The sequence below is a fragment of the Quercus robur genome, chromosome 5 (assembly GCF_932294415.1).
Source record: "Quercus robur chromosome 5, dhQueRobu3.1, whole genome shotgun sequence".
NCBI lineage: Eukaryota > Viridiplantae > Streptophyta > Magnoliopsida > Fagales > Fagaceae > Quercus > Quercus robur.
This window is the reverse complement of record NC_065538.1, coordinates 84,069,191-84,092,549: the sequence shown is the minus strand read 5'-3', so window position 1 is coordinate 84,092,549 and position 23,359 is coordinate 84,069,191. Positions and strand designations below refer to the sequence as shown.

Here is a 23,359-nt window from a genome sequence, read left to right as displayed (position 1 = left end):
AAACCGTGAACCTCTCACAATCACGGTTCTTTAAAACTTAAGAACCAGCCTATGCCAAAAAACAGGGAACCATTCGAATCGCGGTTCAACCACACGGTTCTGGGAACCATGATCAGACCGCTTCTCACGGTTCCCTTTGAATCTGAACCTAAAAAAAAAAAAAAAAAAAAACACACACACACACACACACAGAAAACCAAAAGAAAAAGAAACATAACTATAGGGATGAGAAAACGTTTGATCTTTGTTTCAGTTTCTTTGCTTCACTCTCAAAAAACGTCTCACATAATCCAAACACAAAACAAAATCCAATTCTTACAATAAAGTTGAATCAGAACAAGCAAATATGAAAAAAAAAAAAAAAAAAAAAAAAAGCTGATCTGACCTGGTCTGGTGGTGGGGAGGAGGACGAACGGCGGTGGGGTGGCGGACGAGGTAGTGCTTCATGGTAAACGCCGATCTCCACCGACTTTGTCCTTTCGGCGACCTCGATCTCCACCGGCCTTCGATCTGTGCACCACGATCTCCACCGGCGCTTCAGATTCCCCTCTCTCTCTCTTCTCTTTTCTTGATGTTGTGAATTTGTGAATAATTGGGTCTGTATGTGAAATGATAATTGTGAAGTAAATGTGAGGTTGAGAGTTGAGTAATAAATTGGGTCCGTATGAAAATGTGAGGTGGTCTTTATCCCTTAGTTTTTTTTTTTTTTTTTATGTAATTGTGTGGTTTTTTTTTTATTATTATTCAAACGTGTGGCATTTAATATTAAGAAATGGAAATTAAGAAATACTACCACAATATTTTCACAATAAATTTTAAGTAATAGATTTTTTTTTTTTTTTGAGGAGAAAGTAATAGATTGTTATTAGCTAATATTGGTGAGTAAAAAAATAATTTCAGTGGTGGATTCAAATTAGAACTAGTAACAACTTTTCACATAAGATTTTGTTGTGAATGTGAGCTAGATAGCTGGTCATGTGAGCATTGGAAAGTGAAACTTGGAAAGACAATCTGATGCTTTTAATTTTCTTTTTATAAAAAAAATGGTTATTATTATTGGATAGATATTTCATATTTGGGCTATAGATGGATATATTAGACATAGTTAAAATATGGATTTATAGTTTTAATTTGACTATTTTAGTTCATTTTTATATTTTTTACTAATTTAATATTTTTATATATATTTAAAATAATTATTAAATTAATTATGACGTCATCATGATTCGATCCCGGTTTGACCTCGGTTCGACCTTAAAAACCTTGAACCTCTCCCTTTTACGGTTCAATGAACGGTCCGGGTCTGAAAACCTTGCTACCTAATATTGTTGCTTATACTTCCCTTTGCATGTGTTACTCGATGTGTGGCCATCAACTTCAACAAACGATCAATTTTTGTTACTTTGATTCTTTGTTCTTAGCCCAATATAGATGTGAATGTATCTGTATGTTTAATCTAATGTCTTTAACATTAGAATTTTACATAATCATAATAGAGAGGGAAATAATTATATATTGTACATTATTAATTTGTAATTTTATAATGAGTTATAGTTAGCTCAAATAATAAAACATTTTGTTGTCAAATAACGTTTGAAATCTGCCTGCACATGCCCAATAATATTGCTTTCAAAATGTAGATAATTGTTTGGCATTTATCTTGTCCAAACTTTTAAATGAGAGACTACCTCATATGGACAACTCCTATTGTACATGTTGAAAACTTGAAATTAAGGGGTCGTTTAATTATGGAGATAGAAAAGTGGAGGTGAGAAAATGGGAAGAGAATGGAAAGGTGGGGTAGAAGAAATTTTAATTTTCTTTCGTGTTGTTTGGTTGGGAGGGATAAAAATTCATTTGTTTGGTTAACAAGAAAAATGAAAGGATAGAAAATGTAATGTGTGTAAATTTGCTATTAATTATGTTCTTATTTCATTATATATAAGAAATAATTTTTTTAATAAAATATTACTTATTTATCAACTAAAATTAATAAAATAACATTTTATAAAAATTAAAACATTATATGATGATACCGAAAACAATACCACCAGCGAGTCACACGTTCCTCGTACGATCGCAAATGGCACCTGCACAATGAAAAGGAATAACCTAGCAGAGAGTACCGGTGTGGTACCGGCCAAATACCCTCCGAAGGTCAAGTTAGAACTATTCTCGCTGCTCTAGAGTGCTAGAGAGGGTAAAATTATGCGTACCTTGGGTCACGAGGGTGCTAAGGTTTTTATAGTAGCAAGGGTCATCCCTCTTTCCCTTGGAGTAGAAGTCTTTTCCTTATAGGAGTCCTTTTGGGCGTATTTTTCGGGATCCTTTCCTTATAGGAGTTTCTTGAATATTCTCTAGCGTGGGAAACAGGTCAACTCCTTACTTATAGCGTGGGAAGCAAGTCAATTTATACTTGGTCCGTCAGCCTCAATTTATTTCCTTCAGCTTTTAGGGCGTCAACTATTGAGACCGTCACTCTTGGAGACCGTCTGCTACAGCACCGTCTGCTTATGTATGGAAGGTCGCACAGAACCGTCGGTCTGAGGCTAGACTCCTTTTACCCTTATCAGTCGCCCCCTACTCTACATGTTCGACGCTTACAACCGTCAGCATGTTGAGTTATTTTTGAAAAAGAAAACGAATTATGAATGCCTCCTCGAGCCGCGAGCTATTTAATGCAAGGTCACGTGGCGAGCGGTCGTTGGCCTCGTTTCTGGGCACGGACGTCGCCTCGCATTCCATGCGTTTTTCCCCTTATATAAATATCACGCCTTGTTTCATTTTGTCATTTTAACTTCGCAGATCTTTTTAAGAGAGAACCCGTCGCTCTTACTCACGATTCGTTCCGTCAGCTCTTACCAATACCGTCACTCTTAAAGGTTGTTTCATTTATTCAAGATCTATTTCACCTGTAAGTTCCTCTTCCTTTCTTTTTGCTTCCTTTTTATTTTTACTTTTGCCCAAAAAATTTTTCTTTCATTGAGAACGTCAGTCTAGGAACTTAGGGTGTATCCGTCACTTGTAGGTAGTCAGATGTCAAGTGACGCGTCGAGTGATCAGTCGTCAGTCCGCGACGGAGCGGGCTACGACGAAGTTTTTGGCTCAGGTCAAGAGTCCGACGGCTTTTCGGAGTCGTCAGGAAAAGAAACGTAGGCCCAATCCCTTAGTATTGACGTAGAAGACCGTGTTGAGGGAGTTAGGGAAAAGGTGTTAAGTGAGGTTGAGGTCGAGGGGATCGACGAGGAAGTTGTTGATGAAGGGAACTGGGAGGAAGGTGACGAAGAGATCGATAGTGACGAAGATAGGGATGACGGTAACGAGGTTAGTAGTGACGGTAATGAGGATGAGGGTGACGAAGAGTCCAGTGAGGGAACTTCAGGGAGTTCTGGAGGTAATCGTCCCTTCATCCTTCCAGAGGAGTGGGCCGTCAATAAATTTCTCCCAAAGATGAGCAACAGAGTTTTTTCTGAGTTGCGTATTCGTTTCCAGATCCCAGATCACATTCCCCTCCGTCTCCCTAAAAAGAATGAGAAGTGTTATACAGGGAGGACGGCTGATGTGGGGATGTACGATGCCATGTTCGCAGCTGGCCTTAGACTTCCACTAACGGCTTTACATCGTCAGCTGGCGGATTTCTTAGGATTGTCCGTCAGCCAGATCTCTCCGAATGCCTGGAGGATCTTTATTGGTGCTGAGGTTCTTTGGGGTCGCTTGAGTGGGGGGAACCGTCAACTTTCGCTAGACGAGTTCTTTTACTGCTACAGACCTCAGCATAAAGTATCCGCCAAGGGGACATATCACTTTGCACCTCGTGAAAAGAACTTAAGATTAGTGTTTGATATGCCGGATTCGAATAGGAATTGGAAGAATAGGTTTTTCTTTGTTAAAGGGACGGACTGGGTGTGCCGCCCGGATGAATGGGATACGTTGCCCGGGGGTTATTTTGATAACACATGGGCTTATATTAGGGAGTCAGGTTGCCCCCGTCTCTTTCTTTTTACCGTCGCTTTCCATTTTCCAGGGAACTTTCACCGTCTCTTTTAACACCGTCTATTCCCTTTTGTTTCAGCCATCGCTCGTCCGGAGGTGTCTGACGAACAAAGGGAATTCATCCGTCGGATACTCACCATCCCACTTGAGCAACGTAAGTGTAGGGATTTGATAACCCTAGACACTCTACATTTGTATTGTGGTGGTCCTGAGCCGACGGTCGAAGCTCGGAAGTTGGAAGAATTTTCAAGAAAACGTAAGTAAATGCATTATTTAATCCGTCGGCTTTTTTATTCCGTCTGCTATTACTTATCCGTCAGCTTACTTTGTGCAGAGATGGAAGCTGCGAAGCAGAGGGTGAGGGCCGCTGCTGCCCGTAAGAAGGAAGAAGACAAAGCCAAGGGGAAAGAAGGAGCGTCAACCCCTCATTCTTCTTTGAAGGGTTCGATCAAGAGGAAGGCTGACGAAAAAGATGATCCTCCTTCCAAGAAGGCGACCGTCACTTCCATGGACGTGCCCTCCAAGAAGTCGCCCCCCAAGTCTGGCCATGGTGCTGGGAAAGGGGTGATGACCTCCTCTGGTCCCGTCATTGAAGGCCCCCGTTCCTTGTTGACTCACAAGGATTATGCTGTCGAGGGGGTGGAATCTCTCATTAAACAGACGGATCTGGATCCTTGTGCTCAGCTTGGTACGGAGGACCTTGGAGCGTCAGCCTTTTTTGATATCGCACGGGTATGTTTCCTACTTTGAACAATCTGATCTTTGCCTTGCTTAATAGCTGACGGTTGTGTTACCTTTAGGCCTTGGTTCGTGTTAAAGCACTTCAAGACCGATGCGTGGCCAAAGAAGGCGTCGTTTCTTGGGTGAGGAGGCACAATTCCAGCCTGATGGATCAGCAGGCGCAATACAAGGAGGCCGTCCGTCTCTTAAACGCAGATCTGAAGGATGTGAAGGAGAAATTAGGAGAAGCTGAGGGCCAGCAAAAGAAACTTAAGGAGGAGGTTGCGTCTCTGCGCGCGCAAGTACTGACGGCTGGGACTGACGCAGTCGAAAAATTCAAGACAACCCAGTCCTTCATTGATTCCTGTGCTGACTATTACGGCACAGGTTTCGATGATTGTCTGAAGCAAGTAGCGTCAGCTTATCCGGAGCTGGATCTGTCTAGGATCACCATGGATGCCTCCGTGCCAATGACTCCTGCTGCTGACAGAGATGACGAACCCCTCAGTTTGGATTTTTTGCTTAATGATGCTGGGGTCGTTTTGGCCCAGCCTGCTGTCCCTACCCCCGCTGAGTCTTCAGATCAAATTGCTAAGGATAAAGTTGACGGGGTCTCCAAGGACGTTCCTGCCGCCTAATCCTTGCTGTTAATTGTAATTTTTGAACAATGTCTTTAAGTGCCCTTATGTTTGTTGGGCTTTTTACTTGTAATTCTATCTACCCCCTGTTGTCCGTCACTTTAAACATACACATTGACTTTGACTAATCTTAATGAGACCGTTATCCCTTTTTTTATTTTATTTAGCCTTTTTCGATTAGCTCGTCATCTTTACAGGTTTGTTGGTTGGAGAAACTTATTTGTAAGTAGTCTCATTTTTTTGGTAAGACCGTCAACAATTTGACCGTCTACCATATAAATCCTTTACTTTGATGATATTTTCATCCATTGGACCGTCAGCTCTACAGCGTCGGCTTCTTTGGACCGTCACGCACTTAGCCTTGGCCTTGTTAGTTTTTTGGGTATGTCCCATTAGATGATCGTCGATTTTTTGGCTTTAGCTTTCCCGGATCATTATTTTCTTGGCTATTTTAGCCTTGATGTCTTTTGACATCTTCATTGGTCCGTCAGTTTTTAAGGCCTGGGCCGTATGATGATAGCTTCATCTATTGGACCGTCGGCTTTTTAGCTTAGCCTTTTCGGACCGTTGTTTTCTTGGCTATTTTAGCCTTGATGTCTTTTGACATCTTCATTGGTCCGTCAGTTTTTAAGGCCTGGGCCGTATGATGATAGCTTCATCTATTGAACCGTCGTCTTTTTAGCTTAGCCTTTTCGGAACGTTGTTTTCTTGGCTATTTTAGCCTTGATGTCTTTTGACATCTTCATTGGTCCGTCAGTTTTTTCTTTAGTCCGTGTGTGGACCGTCGAAAAAATACACTTCAGCAATTTCTAAATAAAACCCCTCTTATTGCCATGCATTTAAATAAAAGTAATTAAAACCAAATCCTGCCCCTTGGGCTAAAAAGTATTGTTGCGAAAAAACTAAAGTAAATGATAAATCTGAGGAGTTAAACTATAATTTGCTGAAAAATAAAAAGAGGTTGGTCTTCATGCTGCCGCTCCTATTGGTAGTACTTTCGTAGGTGCTCGGTGTTCCATGGGTGTGGTAGTTTCTGTCCCTCCAACGTTTCTAGGTGGTAAGTACCTTTTCTCTGCCACGACGAAACTCGGTAAGGACCTTCCCAATTGGGGCCGAGTTTCCCTTGGGTAGGGTCCCTAGTGGCGCCCATGACCTTTTTAAGCACAAGGTCTCCAACTTGGAAGTCTCTGTGTCGGACCCGAGAGTTGTAGTATTTGGCCATGCGATCCTGGTACCTAGCGAGCCTTTGTTCTGCTGCTGCCCTGATCTCGTCCACTAGGTCAAGCTGTAGTCGCATAGCCTCATTGTTTCTGCTCTCATCATGGTTGTGTACCCTGTAGCTTGTGAGTCCGACTTCGGCCGGGATGACTGCTTCGCTTCCGTATGTCAGGAGGAACGGTGTCTCTCCTGTGGGTGTTCTTGCCGTCGTCCTGTATGCCCATAGTATACTCGGCAATTCTTCGGGCCATATACCCTTTGCCCCCTCGAGCCGAGTCTTGATGATCTTGAGCAAGGATCGGTTTATGACTTCGACCTGTCCATTAGCTTGAGGGTGGGCGGGGGAGGAGTAGTGGTTCTTTATTCCCAATTGTGAGCAAAAATCCCGGAAATGGTCGTTGTCGAACTGTCTCCCGTTGTCCGAGACAAAGACTCTAGGAATGCCAAACCTGCATATGATGCGTCTCCAGACGAAGCTCCGCACGTTCTTCTCTGTAATCGTGGCTAAAGCTTCAGCTTCCACCCATTTCTTGAAATAGTCGATGCCTACCACCAGGAATTTCAGCTGTCGTACGGCTGTAGGGAATGGTCCCATAATATCTAATCCCCATTGTGCGAACGGCCACGGGGCCGTCATCGGGGTCAGCTCTTCGGTCGGTTGTCTAATGATATTGCTGAACCTTTGGCATTTGTCACAGGCCCGAACGTAGGCTTCGGCGTCCTTCTGCATAGTGGGCCAATAGTAACCTGCTCGCACAAGCTTGTGTACCAACGATCTGGACCCTGAGTGGTTTCCGCAGATTCCTTCATGTATTTCTCTCATGACGTATTCTGCCTCTTCCGTGCCCAAGCATCTCAGATACGGTCGGGAGAAACCTCTCTTATACAGGACGTCTTTTATCAGGACGAACCTCGCCGCCTGGACTTTAAGTTTCCTAGCGGCTTCCTTTCCGTTTGGTAAGACCCCGTTTTTTAAGTACGAAACTAAGGGTGCTGTCCAGCTGCTGTCGGAGCATATTTCCTGCATGTTGCTGAGATCTATTAGCGGGGAAAACTGTACGAAAGAGAGTACATTACCAGGGATGACCATTTGTTCAGTTGAAGCGGCCTTCGCGAGACGGTCGGCTCTCTCGTTCTCTTCTCTGGGAATTTGGACGACTTTGGCTTCTAGGTCTCCCACCCTTGTCCTTACTTCGTCAAGGTACCTTTTCATTTTTTCGCCCTTGCAATCGTAGTCTCCGTTTATTTGGTTGGTGATGACCTGTGAATCGCAGTAGATGACTACCCTCGCGGCTCCTGCTGCTTTGGCAAGGTCAAGCCCTGCTATCAGAGCCTCATACTCCGATTCATTGTTGGTGGTAGGGAAGTCGAGACGGACCATACATTCGATGGTGTCTCCTTCGGGCGATAGTAGCACGATGCCGGCCCCTGCGGCCTGCCTGTTGGACGATCCGTCCGTATATATGCTCCATTGAGGCGACTCCGCTGCCCCCTTGTCTTCCCCATGAGTGAACTCAGCTATAAAGTCGGCGACGATCTGTCCCTTGATGGCGGTTCGCGGGCGATACTGAATGTCAAATTCGCTCAGCTCTATGGCCCATAGCGCCAATCGTCCCGCGGCCTCAGGGCTGCTCATTGCCCGTCGTAAGGGCTTGTCAGCCAGGACGTTTACAGTATGAGCTTGGAAGTATGGCTTGAGCTTACGGGCTGCCGTAACCAATGCGAAGGCAAGTTTCTCCATGAGCGGGTATCTTTCTTTGGCACCGTGAAGCGCTCGGCTTGCGTAGTATACGGGTTTTTGCACCTTCTCTTCTTCTCTGACCAAGGCCACGCTAACGGCTGCGGGGGAGACGGCTAGATAGAGGAAAAGTTCTTCTCCTGGCTGCGACGGGCTCAGCAATGGCGGGGAGGAGAGGTAAGCCTTCAATCCTTCGAAGGCTTGTTGGCATTCGTCAGTCCACTCGAAGGATTTCTTTAATGTTCGGAAGAAGGGCCAGCACTTGTCCGTCGCCCTTGACACGAACCTATTCAGCGCCGCTATCTTTCCATTGAGGCTTTGCACCTCCTTCACATTTCTCGGTGGTGCCATATCCATAATGGCCCGGATCTTGTCCGGGTTTGCCTCGATTCCCCTTTGAGACACCATGAATCCCAAGAATTTTCCTGTCGTTACTCCAAAGGCGCATTTCCCCGGATTGAGCTTCATGTTGTAGGAGCGAAGTGTGTCGAATGTTTCTTTGAGATCTCCTAGATGATCTTCCTCCCTTCGGCTTTTGACTAGCATGTCGTCTACATAGACCTGGACATTCCTCCCAATCTGTTGCGCGAACATTTTGTTCATGAGCCTTTGGTACGTTGCGCCCGCGTTCTTCAGGCCAAAGGGCATGACCTTGTAACAGAATAAGCCTTGGCTGGTCACGAACGACGTTTTTTCCTGGTCGGCTTCGTGCATTTGGATTTGGTTGTATCCCGAGAAAGCGTCCATGAAGCTCAGCAACTGGTGTCGGGCCGTAGAGTCTACTAGGACATCAACCCTCGGAAGGGGGTAACTATCCTTGGGGCAGGCTTTGTTAAGGTCGGTGAAGTCCACACACATCCGCCATTTCCCGCTCGCTTTCTTCACCATTACTACATTTGCTAACCAGTCGGGATAGTACACTTCCCTGATGAAGCTTGCTTCCCGTAGCTTTCTGACTTCCTCTGCTATGGCCCGGTCTCGCTCGGGGGCAAACACCCTTTTCTTTTGTCTGACGGGTGAAAAGGCGGGCGACACATTCAATTTGTGCACCATGATTGAAGGATCTATTCCTGGCATATCTTCATGACCCCACGCAAATACGTCTCGATTACGTCTAAGGAAGGTTATGAGCTCCTGACGGACTGTGGGGTTAGCGAGCGTTCCAATTTTGGTCATTCGGCCAGGATCGGAACTGTCAAGGGGTATTTCTTCTAACTTCTCAACCGGCTCCATTACCGTCCGGTGCTCTTCTATACTTAAAGTCTGAACCTGATCCTCCATTTCCATCATGGCTATGTAACATTCGCACTTGGCCATCTGACTCCCGCGCAGCTCCCCTACTCCGTAGTCAGTTGGGAACTTAATCATCAGGTGGTAGGTAGAGGTTACTGCCTTCCATGAGTTGAGCGTGGGTCGCCCGAGGATAGCGTTGTAGGCTGATAAGCAATCAACAACCAAGAATGTCACGTCCCTGGCTATCTGTTGGGGGTAATCACCCACAATTACGGATAAGGTGACCGCGCCCAGTGGGAATACTCGGCTCCCGCAAAAGCCGACAAGCGGGGCATTTGTTGGGATCAATCGCCCCCTGTCGATCCTCATCTGCTGGAACGCGGTGTAGTATAAGATATCTGCTGAACTGCCATTGTCGACGAGCACCCGGTGCATATTGTAATCCCCTACATGCAAGCTGACGACGAGTGCGTCGTCATGTGGATGGTGAAGGCGTCGTGCGTCTTCTTCCGAGAATCCGATTACGGGACCTTCTCTTCTTGTTATCTTCGGCACGGCTCCCGTCAGTTGAACATTTTGTATCATCCGAAGATAGGTCTTGCGGGCCTTCTTGGATGACCCGGCGGCGGTCATTCCTCCTACGATCATCCTTATATCCCCAATTGGGGGCCTCGGTCGCTCATTATCCCGTCGGGGGTGTTGGTCTTGCGCGGGGGGATCCGCTCTCTCCTTGCTAACGAATCTCTGTAGCTTTCCTTGTCTGATAAGGGCTTCAATCTGCTGCTTGAGGTCATAGCAATCAGCTGTGTCGTGGCCGTGGTCGCGATGGAACCGGCAGTATTTATCTCGGGAGCGTTTGTTGGGGTCACTCTTCAGCTTTCCTGGGAATGTCAGCGACTCCTCGTCCTTGATCTGCATAAGGACTTGATCTATCGGGGCTATTAGCGGAGTGAAGTTCGTGAACCTTCCTTCCAGGGGCTTAGGGCGTCTTTCGTCTCTTCGGTCTGCGGTTCTTGCCTTCTTTCGGCTTTGGTCCTGCCGATTGTCTTCCTGCCGTTCTCTTTTCCTAGGCCTCTCTTCCCGAGCTAACAGTGCATCTTCAGCGTTCATATACTTTGTGGCGCGATAAAGTACTTCTGACATGGTTTTTGGGTCATTTTTGTATAGGGAAAACAAAAACTTGCCCTTCTTCAAGCCATTTGTAAATGCCACGACAAGTATCTTGTCGTCAGCTTCGTCGATCGAGAGTGCCTCTTTGTTGAAGCGGGAGATGTAGGCTCTTAAAGTTTCGTCTTCTCGCTGCTTCATACTCATCAAGCAAGCCGTAGACCTCTTGTAGCGATGGCCTCCAATAAAGTGTGCGGTAAACTGAGCGCTGAGTTCTTTGAAGGTGCTGATGGAGTTTGGTGCCAGTCGACTGAACCAAATTCTTGCTGCACCCTTCAGCGTTGTAGGGAAGGCCCTACACATGATGGCGTCCGCTACTCCTTGAAGGTGCATTAGGGTTTTGAAGGTCTCCAGGTGGTCCAGTGGGTCCTTGACCCCGTCATAACTGTCTATCTGTGGCATGCGGAATTTACTTGGTAAAGGGTAGGAGTTGACGGTGGCGGTGAACGGCGAGTCAGTTCGGTTGACAAGGTCGTCAAGGTCGCTTGATACTCGTCCCTTGAGAGCATTCATCATAACCTCCATTTGTTCCTTCATGGCTTGCATCTCCACGAGAACAAGTGGCGGAGTGGTTTCCGCGAGGGAGGGAATGCTCGTGTTCTGTCGTTCTGGTTTGCTCGGGGCGTTGCTGGCCTGGAGTCCTTCCTGGTTTCTCCTGTCGGCGCTGGTCCCTTCTTGATCTGCTCCTTGGTTGTTGGGAGCTGCATTTTTCTGTCTCAGTTGCTCTTCTAGGTCGTGGTTTTGTTTTGTGAGGCGCTCCACGGCGGCGGCGAGCGTCCTCACCTGTCTTTCGAGCGCAGTTGTAGGGGTTTCTTCTTGTTGAAGGTCGTTGGTGGTCGCCATTGAGCGAGTGAGTACCATGTAACTCTTTTTGTCTTGGAAGCGAGAACGTGTTAGAGCCTTCCCACAGACGGCGCCAACTGATGATACCGAAAACAATACCACCAGCGAGTCACACGTTCCTCGTACGATCGCAAATGGCACCTGCACAACGAAAAGGAATAACCTAGCAGAGAGTACCGGTGTGGTACCAGCCAAATACCCTCCGAAGGTCAAGTTAGAACTATTCTCGCTGCTCTAGAGTGCTAGAGAGGGTAAAATTATGCGTACCTTGGGTCACGAGGGTGCTAAGGTTTTTATAGTAGCAAGGGTCATCCCTCTTTCCCTTGGAGTAGAAGTCTTTTCCTTATAGGAGTCCTTTTGGGCGTATTTTTCGGGATCCTTTCCTTATAGGAGTTTCTTGAATATTCTCTAGCGTGGGAAACAGGTCAACTCCTTACTTATAGCGTGGGAAGCAAGTCAATTTATACTTGGTCCGTCAACCTCAATTTATTTCCTTCAGCTTTTAGGGCGTCAACTATTGAGGCCGTCACTCTTGGAGACCGTTTGCTACAGCACCGTCTGCTTATGTATGGAAGGTCGCACAAAACCGTCGGTCTGAGGCTAGACTCCTTTTATCCTTATCATTATACATTCTTTTCTCTTTGTTATTATATTTAAGCACTGAGATTGATACTGAACAAAAAGAAAAGGAAAGAAAAAAAATAATAATAATAAATAAATCACGTCAAGAAGCTTGTGGTTTTTGTATGTATAGTTCAGGTTTTGGTTCTGTTCATGTTAAGAACATTGTGGTAATGTTTTGCTGTGTCTTGTTGTAAAGTTTTCTAGGACTGTTTGTTGTATCTTGTTGATGTAAAGTGCTCTAGATCTTCTTGTTGGAGCTGTCGGTCTGCTTTAGTTTCTGTTTTCCAAATCTGTGGTCTGTATTATACTTTCATTAAATAAAATTCAACCTTTTATTCAAACAGAGAGAGAGAGAACCAACAAAAAAAGAAAAGGAGGAAAAAACAAGGAAAAAAAATCAAAGAGAGAGAGAGATTTTCAACGTTACAGATGTGTTAGAGTGGCAGAAAAATAAGTTATTTTGGCTGCATCAAAATCACCAGAATTTTCTCTCCAAATCTTGATAGAAGGTAAAGATGAAATTATTTTGGCTGCGTGTGTGAGACTTTGATGCATGCTGTTGGGTAAAGTTGAAATTATTATGTTTAAAATTTTTTAAAGGTTTAGGTTGTTTGTTTTGGGAAAAAATTAGTTAATTGGACTTAATTTTTTTAGCATTATTATTGGTAATTTTTGTTATTGGGCTAATTTTTTTGGGCTTGTATATTTAGAGAGAGTTTGGATTGCGTTGAAAACTTCTTTTCAATGCGTTTGCGTTTTAAATAGTGGATCTCGTGCATTGTTCACAAAACTCACAAGGAATTCAACAAAATTTTCATTAAAACTGGGTCTCATGGTACTATTCACATATTTAAAAATTATTTTGCTATTGTGTTTTCAGTAATAAACGATATCCAAATAGACCCTTAGTTTTAGATTTATAGATTTTTTTTTATGATATTTAAAAGGAAGAAAATGCTAGAACTACAAACTTTTTTTTTTTTTATAAATTGCTAATGTGATGAGTGGTTACTGATAAGTAAAAAAGCGATGTCAGTGGTGCGCTCAAATGCAAACCAATATCAATTTGGCAATTTGCTACCTCAATAGTTTTGTAAAAATGTTCTAGAAAAGTTTGTGGTTATAACATTACTCTTAAAAAAATCAATGATATTGTTAAAAGGGCAAGGTGTGATTTAAGTATGCAATGGAACATCTTTCATCCACACTTGAAAACCAGTAACATGTCGTGCATGTCAAGCTAGGTTGTGGGCTACACTGTTTCCTTCTCTATGAACATGTGAAAATTTAATACAATGAAATAAATTTGCAAAACATTTAACACCTTGAATCGGTAAACCAAAGGATGCCAAAGAGTGAGGGTCTTCATTCAAAGCGTTTATAACAATCTCTGAATCTACCTCTAGGATGACATCATTCAAACTCAGATCAGCAGCACACTGTAAAACCTTTGATGCAGTCAGAGTTTCAATATTAAAAAATAAATAAATAAATAAAAAATAGGGGGTGGGGTGCGGGGCCGTCCATATATATTCTCCATTCATCTACCAAACGAAAATATAAACACAAGAACCACAAACCATCTTTGAGTTAACAATGGATTACTACCTAGTATTGTCGTTGCTGATACTACCCTTTGTGTGGGCATTCATTCGTGTTGTCTCCCCCAATCTATCAAGCCAGACTCTCCCCCCTGGACCACACCCTTTTCCAATCATTGGTAACATCTTGGAGCTTGGTAAATTACCCCACCAAGCAGTTGCCAAGCTCTCCAAAACTTATGGTCCCTTAATGACTCTCAAGCTTGGGAGCATAACCACCATAGTCATTTCCTCTCCAAACATGGCTAAAGAAGCACTTCAAAAAAATGACCAAGCTTTCTCTAGCCGAACCATCCCAAATTTTGCCCATGTATTCGACCATCACAAAGTTTCAGTAGGTTGGATTCCCATAAATTCTCAATGGAGGAACCTTAGGAAAGCTTGTGCTACCCAAATATTTGCTCCACAACGTCTTGATGCCACAGAGGCCCTTCGATTAGCAAAGGTACAAGAACTACTTGACCATGTTAACCAAAGTTGCAAAAGTGGTGCACCCATTGATATTGGTCGAGTAGTGTTCACAACAGTCCTTAATTCCATATCAAACGCACTTTTCTCTATTGATTTAGCCCAATATGAATCAAATTTGTCCCAAGAGTTCAGGGATCTTGTGTGTGGTTTAGCCAAAGAAGCAGGAAGACCAAATATTGCTGATTATTTTCCAGCACTTCGTTTGATTGACCCACAAGGTGTACGCAAAAGGACAAGGATTTATTACTCCAAATTGTTGGTGATTTGTGATGGAATCATCAATCAACGACTCCAATTAAGAGTTTCATCAAAGGGTTATAAAGCAAGCAACGATGTTCTAGATTTACTCCTCAATCTCACTGAAGAAGATAATTCAGAAATAAGTCTTCTCGATTTCAAACATTTGCTTCTGGTAATTGACTACCTCTTTAATATTTTAGTTCAAAATAAATATTTGAATAACAAGTATTCTTAAAATATAATTTAGTACTCTATAATGTTTCATGTACGTAGTTCCAGGTTTAGGCTTATCTTCTCAAAAAAAAAGTTTAACTATTAAACGAGCCAAACTCAAACAACCTTGCATTCATGAATAAACTTGTGAACATGAACTGTGGCAGAGCTAGGAGGGCCGAGTGCCATGGCCCCCCAAAATCCAGCCCATTCCCATTCATTAGCCCGTAGTCGTACTCTACTTAGCCTTCTAGCCTCCGCTTGCCGACTGGTGCCCACTCTCTCTAGATCATTCATCTAATTGCTGTGTGAAGGGGCATCTCTGTGAGTTTAACTGTTTGTGTTTGAAATAGTTTTTGACTTTTGACTTTTGAGTCTCTGGCTTTCTATATATTTTGTTGTGGTCAACAACTTGCATTAAATATGTTAAAATATTATATTCAGTATCCGTTTGGCACAATTAATTTTGTTAACTTATTTTACTATTTAACTTATTTTTATTACTATTCATTGGTCTCACTGCACTTTTTGGTACTATTCATAGATCCTACTTTACTATTTTAGCTAACTTTTATATTTATCTACAGTACTTTCAGCAAAAAAATTTTAGTTTCAACAAAATAAGCGGATCCCAAATAGACCCGTATTGATAATAGTATCATTTGCTTTGGCAATAGAGACTAACCGTTACGTTTATGTGTTGTGGACATGGGGTCTTTAACTTTCACTATTGATGTTTCATTATTTTAATTTATGTTTAGTTTTTAGTTTTGTATATTTGAGATTGATAATAGTAACATGTGTTCTTATTTATTGAAGTACTGAATTCATTTTAAATTTTTTTTTTTGTTTATTATAAATAATTTTAGTACTATAAAAAAAAGTAGGTTACAACTTTAATTAAGTTAAAATTAATTTATGAAATAATTTTTTTTTATAGAATAGTATTTCAAATATATGGGTCTATTCTATGAAGATTGCTCTTATTATCAAGTTAAGATACCAATTGGTTTTTTGTGTAGGTGGAAATCAAACTCTAAATCTCTTGTTCAACTACAAGAGCCTTTACTAGTTGAGCAAATAAAACCCACAAAGACATTTAATAATCATGAAATTTGTTTTGTTGCTATATATAACTTGGCCCTCGGCCCCTAGAAAAAATTCCTAGCTTTGCTACTGAATATGAGGGTTCGGTTTAACTATATATAATATATATGTTTATATGTATACATGTTTAAAAACATTTTCTAAACCAATGTCCTTAGAGTATTCGCTAACTTTAATTTCCCTTAAAAATATACCTATATAGACTTTAGATTAGATTGTATAAGTTTGTAAATTGGTTTATATAATATCTAATTATAATTTGTAGTTTTGATAATCTAGGTAGTCGGTTTGTAATAAAATTCATAGATTTGTAAAGAAGTAAAACATTTTAATCATGGTTTTATATAATATACGTTGGAAAAGAATAAATTAATCAACTAGCTTGTGAAGATGCCTGAGCATTCAACAATAAAATGAACTAAGCTTAAACATGTAATTTTGTTTGGTGATAAGATCATGCTCAACTCATGTTTGAAATAAAAATAAACAAGAAGTCTGAACTTTTAATACCCGACTCAGCTTGACTCGTTCAGAAGCCCTCACAACTTTTGCTTTATAGGAGCATATATTCTGATTTTGAGATTTGAAAAAATATATATAAATTGAAACAATGAATCGCTTATATATATAGACGTTTTCATAAGGGAGATTAATTTCACGAGACCTATATCAACATTTTGTTATTGTTTTTCTTTTCTTTTTTTATGTAAGTTATGAATTTTTTTAAAAGAATTAATAATAAATTTTCATACTTTCAGGAAACGAGTAAATATTTTCTTGGCTTTAGTGTTTTTGATTGTGACAAATTAGTAGCACCTCATCATTATCGATAGTTTGACGTCAACATAATATCATCGTAATTTTGACAATTACATGGAGACATTTATGACCCCCGCTTTGCCAAATATACCATATTTTGATTTGTAATGCATAGTATATGATCACCATTTGAGAACGTTAATTGGTGCATCTAACTATCTTGAAAATAATCAAAGTTTTATTTGTGTGTTCAAGCAATATTCACATATTTGTGAATTTCATAGAACATTTAAAGCAAGAATGAAGGTCAATCACTCTATATGGCCAGTTTCCATTCACATATAGCTTCACACATTAGCTATATAATATATCTAAAAGTTGACACGTAGTATTTATTATTGTTATATTCTTTTTTAACCACATCAATATAGCATTACGGTCAAATTCTTTTGTAAAATCTATCAGTAAATAATTAAATGAGTTAATTTAATTATTTTGTACAAAATCCATTAGTACATAAGTCATTTAAACTCAATTCTTAAATAAATAAGACATTTAAGCTTTTTTTAAATAAATATTAATTAATCATTAAGATCTTTCAAATAATGCATCTTATGAATATATCCATTTAATTTTTTAAAAGCAAAAAAACATTTAAATAATATCGTTTATTAACTAAAAAGTTTACAAAGTGATATGATTAGTTTGTTTCACATCAACTACATAATAAACAACGTGTCGATCAAAATGGACCGAAGTTAATCAAAATAGACTAAATTGGACCAAAGTTGACTAAATTTAACCGAAATGATATGTTGACGTGGCTTAAAAAGAGTGTAGCAATAATAAATAATATGATTTAGCTTTCAGATATTATATATATTTGTAAGAATTATATGCAGTGAAATTTGTACTAACTACAATATCACTAAAAAATAATTAGGAATTTGTTTATTATGTTGTTGTTCTATCCAATTCAGTCAACTTCGGTCCACTCGGTCCACTTCAGTACACTCAGTCCACTTTGGTATATTCCTTCGATTTCGGTCCATTCGGTCTACTTCAGTCGGTATAGTTCAATCCATTTGCTCCAATCTAATCCACTTCAGTCCATTTTGGACAAATTTGACCTCAAATTGATTTTTTTTGTAGGTTGTCTTTTTCAGTTTTTGGATCAAATTTTATTTTGTTTTTCTTAATTTTTAGGATTAGTAGTACCTAAAAATTCAAGTTTCAATAATATAGGCAATATACGTATATTTGGAAAGGAAAAAAAAAATTGCAGTTCTAAACCTATAAAATAATTTAAAGTTAATGTAACATGTTACATGTGTTCGATAGAATAAGGGTGTACCTTTTTTTTCAATATTCTTGGATATGTTTAAATTAGTCAACCAATACCGATTTGGTATATTTTAAAAAAAGTCATTTTAAAAATATCTTTTCAATTTATATAAAAAATATATTATAATTATGTAATTTAAATATTTTTATTTAATTACATTTTTCACACACACATGTATATATATCACTGTGTATTATTATTATTATTATTATTATCATCATCGTTGTTGTTGTTGTTGTTGTTGAATGTAAAATACACTATATGTTCTATTACTTAAAATACTTTTAAATAATAAATGCACTTTTAAATATTACATTTTCTCATACATGTTTGGTTTGAGACTAGTTTTTTTTATAATTGTCAATATGATTTGTCGTTACTAAAGTAACATTGGCCGTAAACTTAGGCAACTTAGTTCTCAAACACCTTTATTGCAGGACTTATTTCTTGCAGGAATTGACACAACATCAAGCACAGTGGAATGGGCAATGGCAGAGTTATTACATAACCCAGAAAAAATGACAAAAGCCCGAGACGAGCTTGAAGAAGTCCTAGGTAAGGGCGGGCACATTCAAGAATCAAACATCTCAAAGTTCAATTATCTTCGAGCGATAGTGAAAGAAACCTTGCGATTACACCCATCAGCGCCTTTTCTAGTTCCACGTAAGGCTGAGACAAACATAGAAATATGTGGCTATATCGTGCCAAAAAATGCACAAATACTAATAAATGTGTGGGCAATGGGACATGACCCAAGCATATGGAAAAGCCCAAATTTATTTATGCCTGAAAGGTTTTTAGAACAAGACATTGATTTTAAAGGCCAAGATTTTGAGCTGATTCCCTTTGGAGCTGGAAGAAGGATATGCCCTGGATTACCATTAGCTAATCGAATGGTGCACTTGATGTTGGCTTCTCTTGTTCACTACTTTGCTTGGAAGCTCCCAATTGAGATGAGGCCAGAAGACACGGACATGGCTGAGATGTTTGGGCTTAGCTTACATAGGGCAGTGCCCCTCCGAGCTATTCCGATCAAATCATTGTAAATATGATTGTCTGCTCTTGGCCCAATATAGATGTGAATCTATCTGTGTTTAATCTAATGTCGTCAACATTAGAATTTTCCATAATCATAATAAAGGAAAATAATAAAGGAAAATAATTATTTGTAATTCTATAATGGGTTTTAGTTAGCACAATTTGTAAAGTTTTTTTTTTTGTTGATTGAAGTTCAAATTCTACCTACAAGTGCCCAATGATATTGCGTTTTCAAAATTGTGTAATCGTTTGGCATTTATCTTGGCCTTCATTTTTTGTCTTTCTTGTTTGTCCAACTTTTAGAGGAGAGACTACCTCATATGGACAACACCTATTGCACCAGTCGAAAACTTGAAATTAGGGGTTCATTTGGTTGGAAAGATAGAAAAGTGGAGATATAAAATTGGGATGAGATGGAAAAGTTGGGAGGTAGAAGAAATTTTAATTTATTCTCATGCTACTTTTTTGGGAGAGTGGGAAATGAGAGTCATTGAAAACTCATTTGTTTAGTGGAGAAGAAAAATAAGAGGATAGAAAATATAATTTGTATAAATTTAATTCTATGTCCTTATTCCATTATATATTAGAAATATTATTCGTAATGATATATTACTTATTTATCGATTAAAATTAATAAAATAACATTCTACAAAAATTAGAACATTATACATATATATTTTTTTCTCTTTGATATTATATTTATTACACTTTCTTTTTTTTTTTTTTTTTTTTAAGAAGAAGAAGAAGAGCACAGAGAATTATACCGAACAAGCATAAAAAAGAAAGAAAAAAATAAGGAAAAAAAAAAAGCTTGTTGTTTTTGTTGTATAGTCAGGTGTTGCTGTGGTCGTTTGTTCAAGTTAAGAACTCTGTGGTAATGTTTTGTTGTGTCTTATTGTTGTAAAGTTTTCTAGGACTGTTTGTTGATGTGAAGTGTTCTCTAGATCTTTGTTGTTGAATATATCGGTCTCCTTTAGTTTCTATTTTCTATATATGTGGTCTATATTATATTTTCTTTCAACCAATAAAAATCTACCTCTTATGGAGAGAGAGAGAGAGAGAGAGAGAGAGAGAGAGAGAGAGAGAGAGAGAGAGCAGGAAAAGAAAAGGCCAAAAAAAAAAGGACATGGCTTGTGCCCAGTGCAGTAATGCATTGGACACATTGGGATTCAAACACATATTCGCATCCTAACATGTCCAATACACTGAACACAAGCTTAATCCAAAAAAAAAAAAAAAAATGACAAAAAGGAGGAATAAAACAAGGAAAAATAAATCATAGATATAGATGTCATTCAGCGTTACAACAGGGCATAGAAGGGGCAGAACAGTAAGTTACTCAACTACTAGAGATATGTTCAGCAATGGATTCACCCGAGTTTTCTATCCAAATTATAAAGAAAATATTTTGGTGGACCCAAAGAGAAATTACTTGAGCCCCTCTAAAATATCTCCAATTTTCCACCCTAACCAAACAATCCAAAAAACCATTTTCTCACACTCATTTTATATTCTCCTTCGTTTTTACCTCAACCAAACAAACCATTTAAAAAAAAAAAAAAAAAGCACACCTATGAAATTACGTGATTTGGCTTAACACCAACATCTAAAGGATGAGGTCCTAAATGACTACATATTTTATATTCTCAATTGTGTTTATAATATAATTGGACCTCTACTAATCACATAAAGCTAATAGGAAATATATCTTTAACAGGACCATTTGGATCCCATCAGCAGCTAAAGTTCATCGGTAAAGTCCAAATTTCTAATCATTACAAAATAGGCTCTTAAATGAGTGGTTGCTATTATCTTCCGCCGCCCCACTTGAGTTTTGCATTTGAAATCTGAATCATGTTCTAATCGTCAATCAATAGGGTGGTGGTTGATAAGCCACCCGGGTGAAGATGAATAGGCATATAAAACAAGGATGATAGGTCTAATAAGTCTTGGGACACCTAAGCACGTGGGCATAAACCATCTTTTTGAGTTAATGGACTACTATATATATATATATATATATATATATAGGGTTGAATTCAAGTTACACCTGGTGTAACTATAAGCAACGTTACACTTGGTGTAACTACTCAATATTTTTTAATTGGATGCGAATATTAACAAATCCATCGTTAGATTACATTATCTTTGTATATTCTTTATGCTTGCAAAATTTCAAGGTGATCAAAAATTAATATCCGTATCATCAATCAATTGTTAAAATTCAAATTTTTGTAGTTTAAAATAATGCATAAAATATGAGTTTATGGATCAAATGATAAATAACATCCGATTGAATGAAAATTGGCATGCATGTTAAAAACATATAAAACATGTAATTTAACGATTGGATTTTCAAAATATTAATTCAATAACAAGTTATTAGGTGGTGTAACATTGCTTAGAGTTACACCAGGTATAACTTGAACTCAACTCATATAAATATATAGACAAAACTTAAGTATAGTACCTTAAAGTTCCCCTCTTAAAATTTAGTCATCTGGCTATTTAACTAAAAAAAACACTTTTATCCCATGAGAAAAAATCCACATGGCAGGATCTTAAAAAAAAAAAAAAAAACATAAGGAATAGCACCTAAATCCCCAATCAATTTGAGGCACACCCCTAGCTTTCTTCTTCTGGAATCTGGATGAACATCCACCACTTTCTAGTGCCCAACACAAGAAATACAAACCAACTTTGAGTTAACGATGGACTGCTACCTAGTATTTTTGCTGATACTTCCCTTTGTGTGGGCATCAATTCGTGTGCTGAACTTCAAACTAGCAAGCCAGACTCTCCCCCCAGGCCCCAAACCTTTTCCAATCATTGGAAACATCCTGCAACTTAGCAACTTACCCCACCAAGCACTTGCAAAGCTCTCCAAAACTTATGGACCCTTAATGACTCTCAAGCTTGGGAGCATAGCAACAATAGTCATTTCCTCTCCAAACTTAGCTAAAGAAGCACTTCAAAGACATGACCAAGCTTTCTCTAGCCGAAGCATCCCGGATATGGCACATGTATTTGACAACCATAAATTTTCAATGGCGTGGTTGCCCACAAATTCGAAATGGAAGAACCTTAGGAAAGCTTGTGCTACCCAAATATTTGCTACACAACGTCTTGATGCCACACAAGCCCTTCGACAAACAAAGGTACAAGAACTACTTAACCATGTTAATAAAAGTTGCAAAAGTGGTGCTCCCATTGATATTGGTCGATTAGTGTTCACAACAGTTCTTAATTCAATATCAAACACTTTTTTCTCTATGGACTTAGCCCAATATGACTCCAATTTGTCCCAAGAGTTCCGGGACCTTGTGTGTGGTTTAGCCGATGAAGCTGGGAGGCCAAATATTGCTGATTATTTCCCAGCACTTCGTTTGATTGACCCCCAAGGTGTACGAAAAAGGACAAGCATTTATTTCACAAAATTATTTGGGATATTTGATGGTATCTTCAATCAACGACTTCAATTAAGAGCTTCATCAGAGAGTTTTAAAGCAAATAACGATGTACTAGATTCATTCCTCAGTCTTATTGAAGAAGATAATTCAGAGATAAGCCTCATCGATATCAAACATTTACTTCTGGTAATTGACTAGCTACCTCTTTAATATTTTGTGGTATATCATGTTTGTTTGGGTTCGAACCCATCTCCTCCTCCCTCGTTATTTATCTATAAAACAAATAATTATGTTTAATATTAGGTGAAAAATGTTGATTTTTGTGAATATGTATAAACCATGTTCTAAGTCGAATACTGTTTTAATTCATGGTAATTGATCAATAACTTCTTCTTTGATAGATGATATCTATATATATATATATATATATATATATATATATATATATATCTTGATTTTGAGATATACAAAAAGATGTATAAATTGAGAAAAGGAATCACTTGAAAAATAGGTTTTTTCATAAGGGGAACTAATTTCATGGGACCTGTATACAAAAAAAAAAATTCATAGGAGACCTTTATCAATTTTTTTTTTTTTTTTTTTTTTTTTTAGTAAGTTAGAATTTTCTTACTTTCAGGAAATGAGTAAAAATTTTCTTGGCTGCTTACAATGTACTAGCTGATCATCGTTATCGATAGTTTGAAGTCAACATATATCATCATCATTTTGGCAATTAGGGAAAGACTTTACGAACCCCATTTTGACAATCAGACCATATATTGATTTGTAATGCACATGTATATGGTTACCATTTTTTACTATTAATAAGTGCAAGTAACTGTCTTGAAAAAGAAAAGTGTTTAAAGCAAGAAAACATAGGTAGGGTGACCATCTTTCTCCTTTTTTGTGCTGGCCATAAAGGTGTTTAGTGCTAATCATAGATGATAGAACATTTAAAGCAAGAATTAATGGTAATCACTCTGTACGACCAGTTTCCATCC

The 23,359-nt window shown here is 39.2% G+C and overlaps 1 protein-coding gene across 4 annotated transcripts in view; it reads left to right on the top strand.

The window, feature by feature from the left end:
* LOC126727460 (cytochrome P450 76T24-like) overlaps positions 1 to 23,359 on the top strand; it is a 74,185-nt gene that overhangs the window by 38,559 nt on the left and 12,267 nt on the right. The window contains exons 1-2 of one of the 4 annotated variants that reach the window (XM_050433138.1): positions 13,718 to 14,658; positions 18,348 to 19,089. The exons of 1 other annotated variant lie outside the window; for it this stretch is intronic. In XM_050433138.1, the coding sequence (XP_050289095.1) occupies positions 13,771 to 14,658; positions 18,348 to 18,956 (1,497 nt within the window). In that variant the 5' untranslated portion in view covers positions 13,718 to 13,770 and the 3' untranslated portion in view covers positions 18,957 to 19,089. Of the gene's footprint in view, positions 1 to 13,717; positions 14,659 to 18,347; positions 19,090 to 21,552; positions 22,545 to 23,359 lie in introns of those variants that run through there. 2 more of the 4 variants (XM_050433137.1, XM_050433140.1) reach the window with 2 other exon arrangements.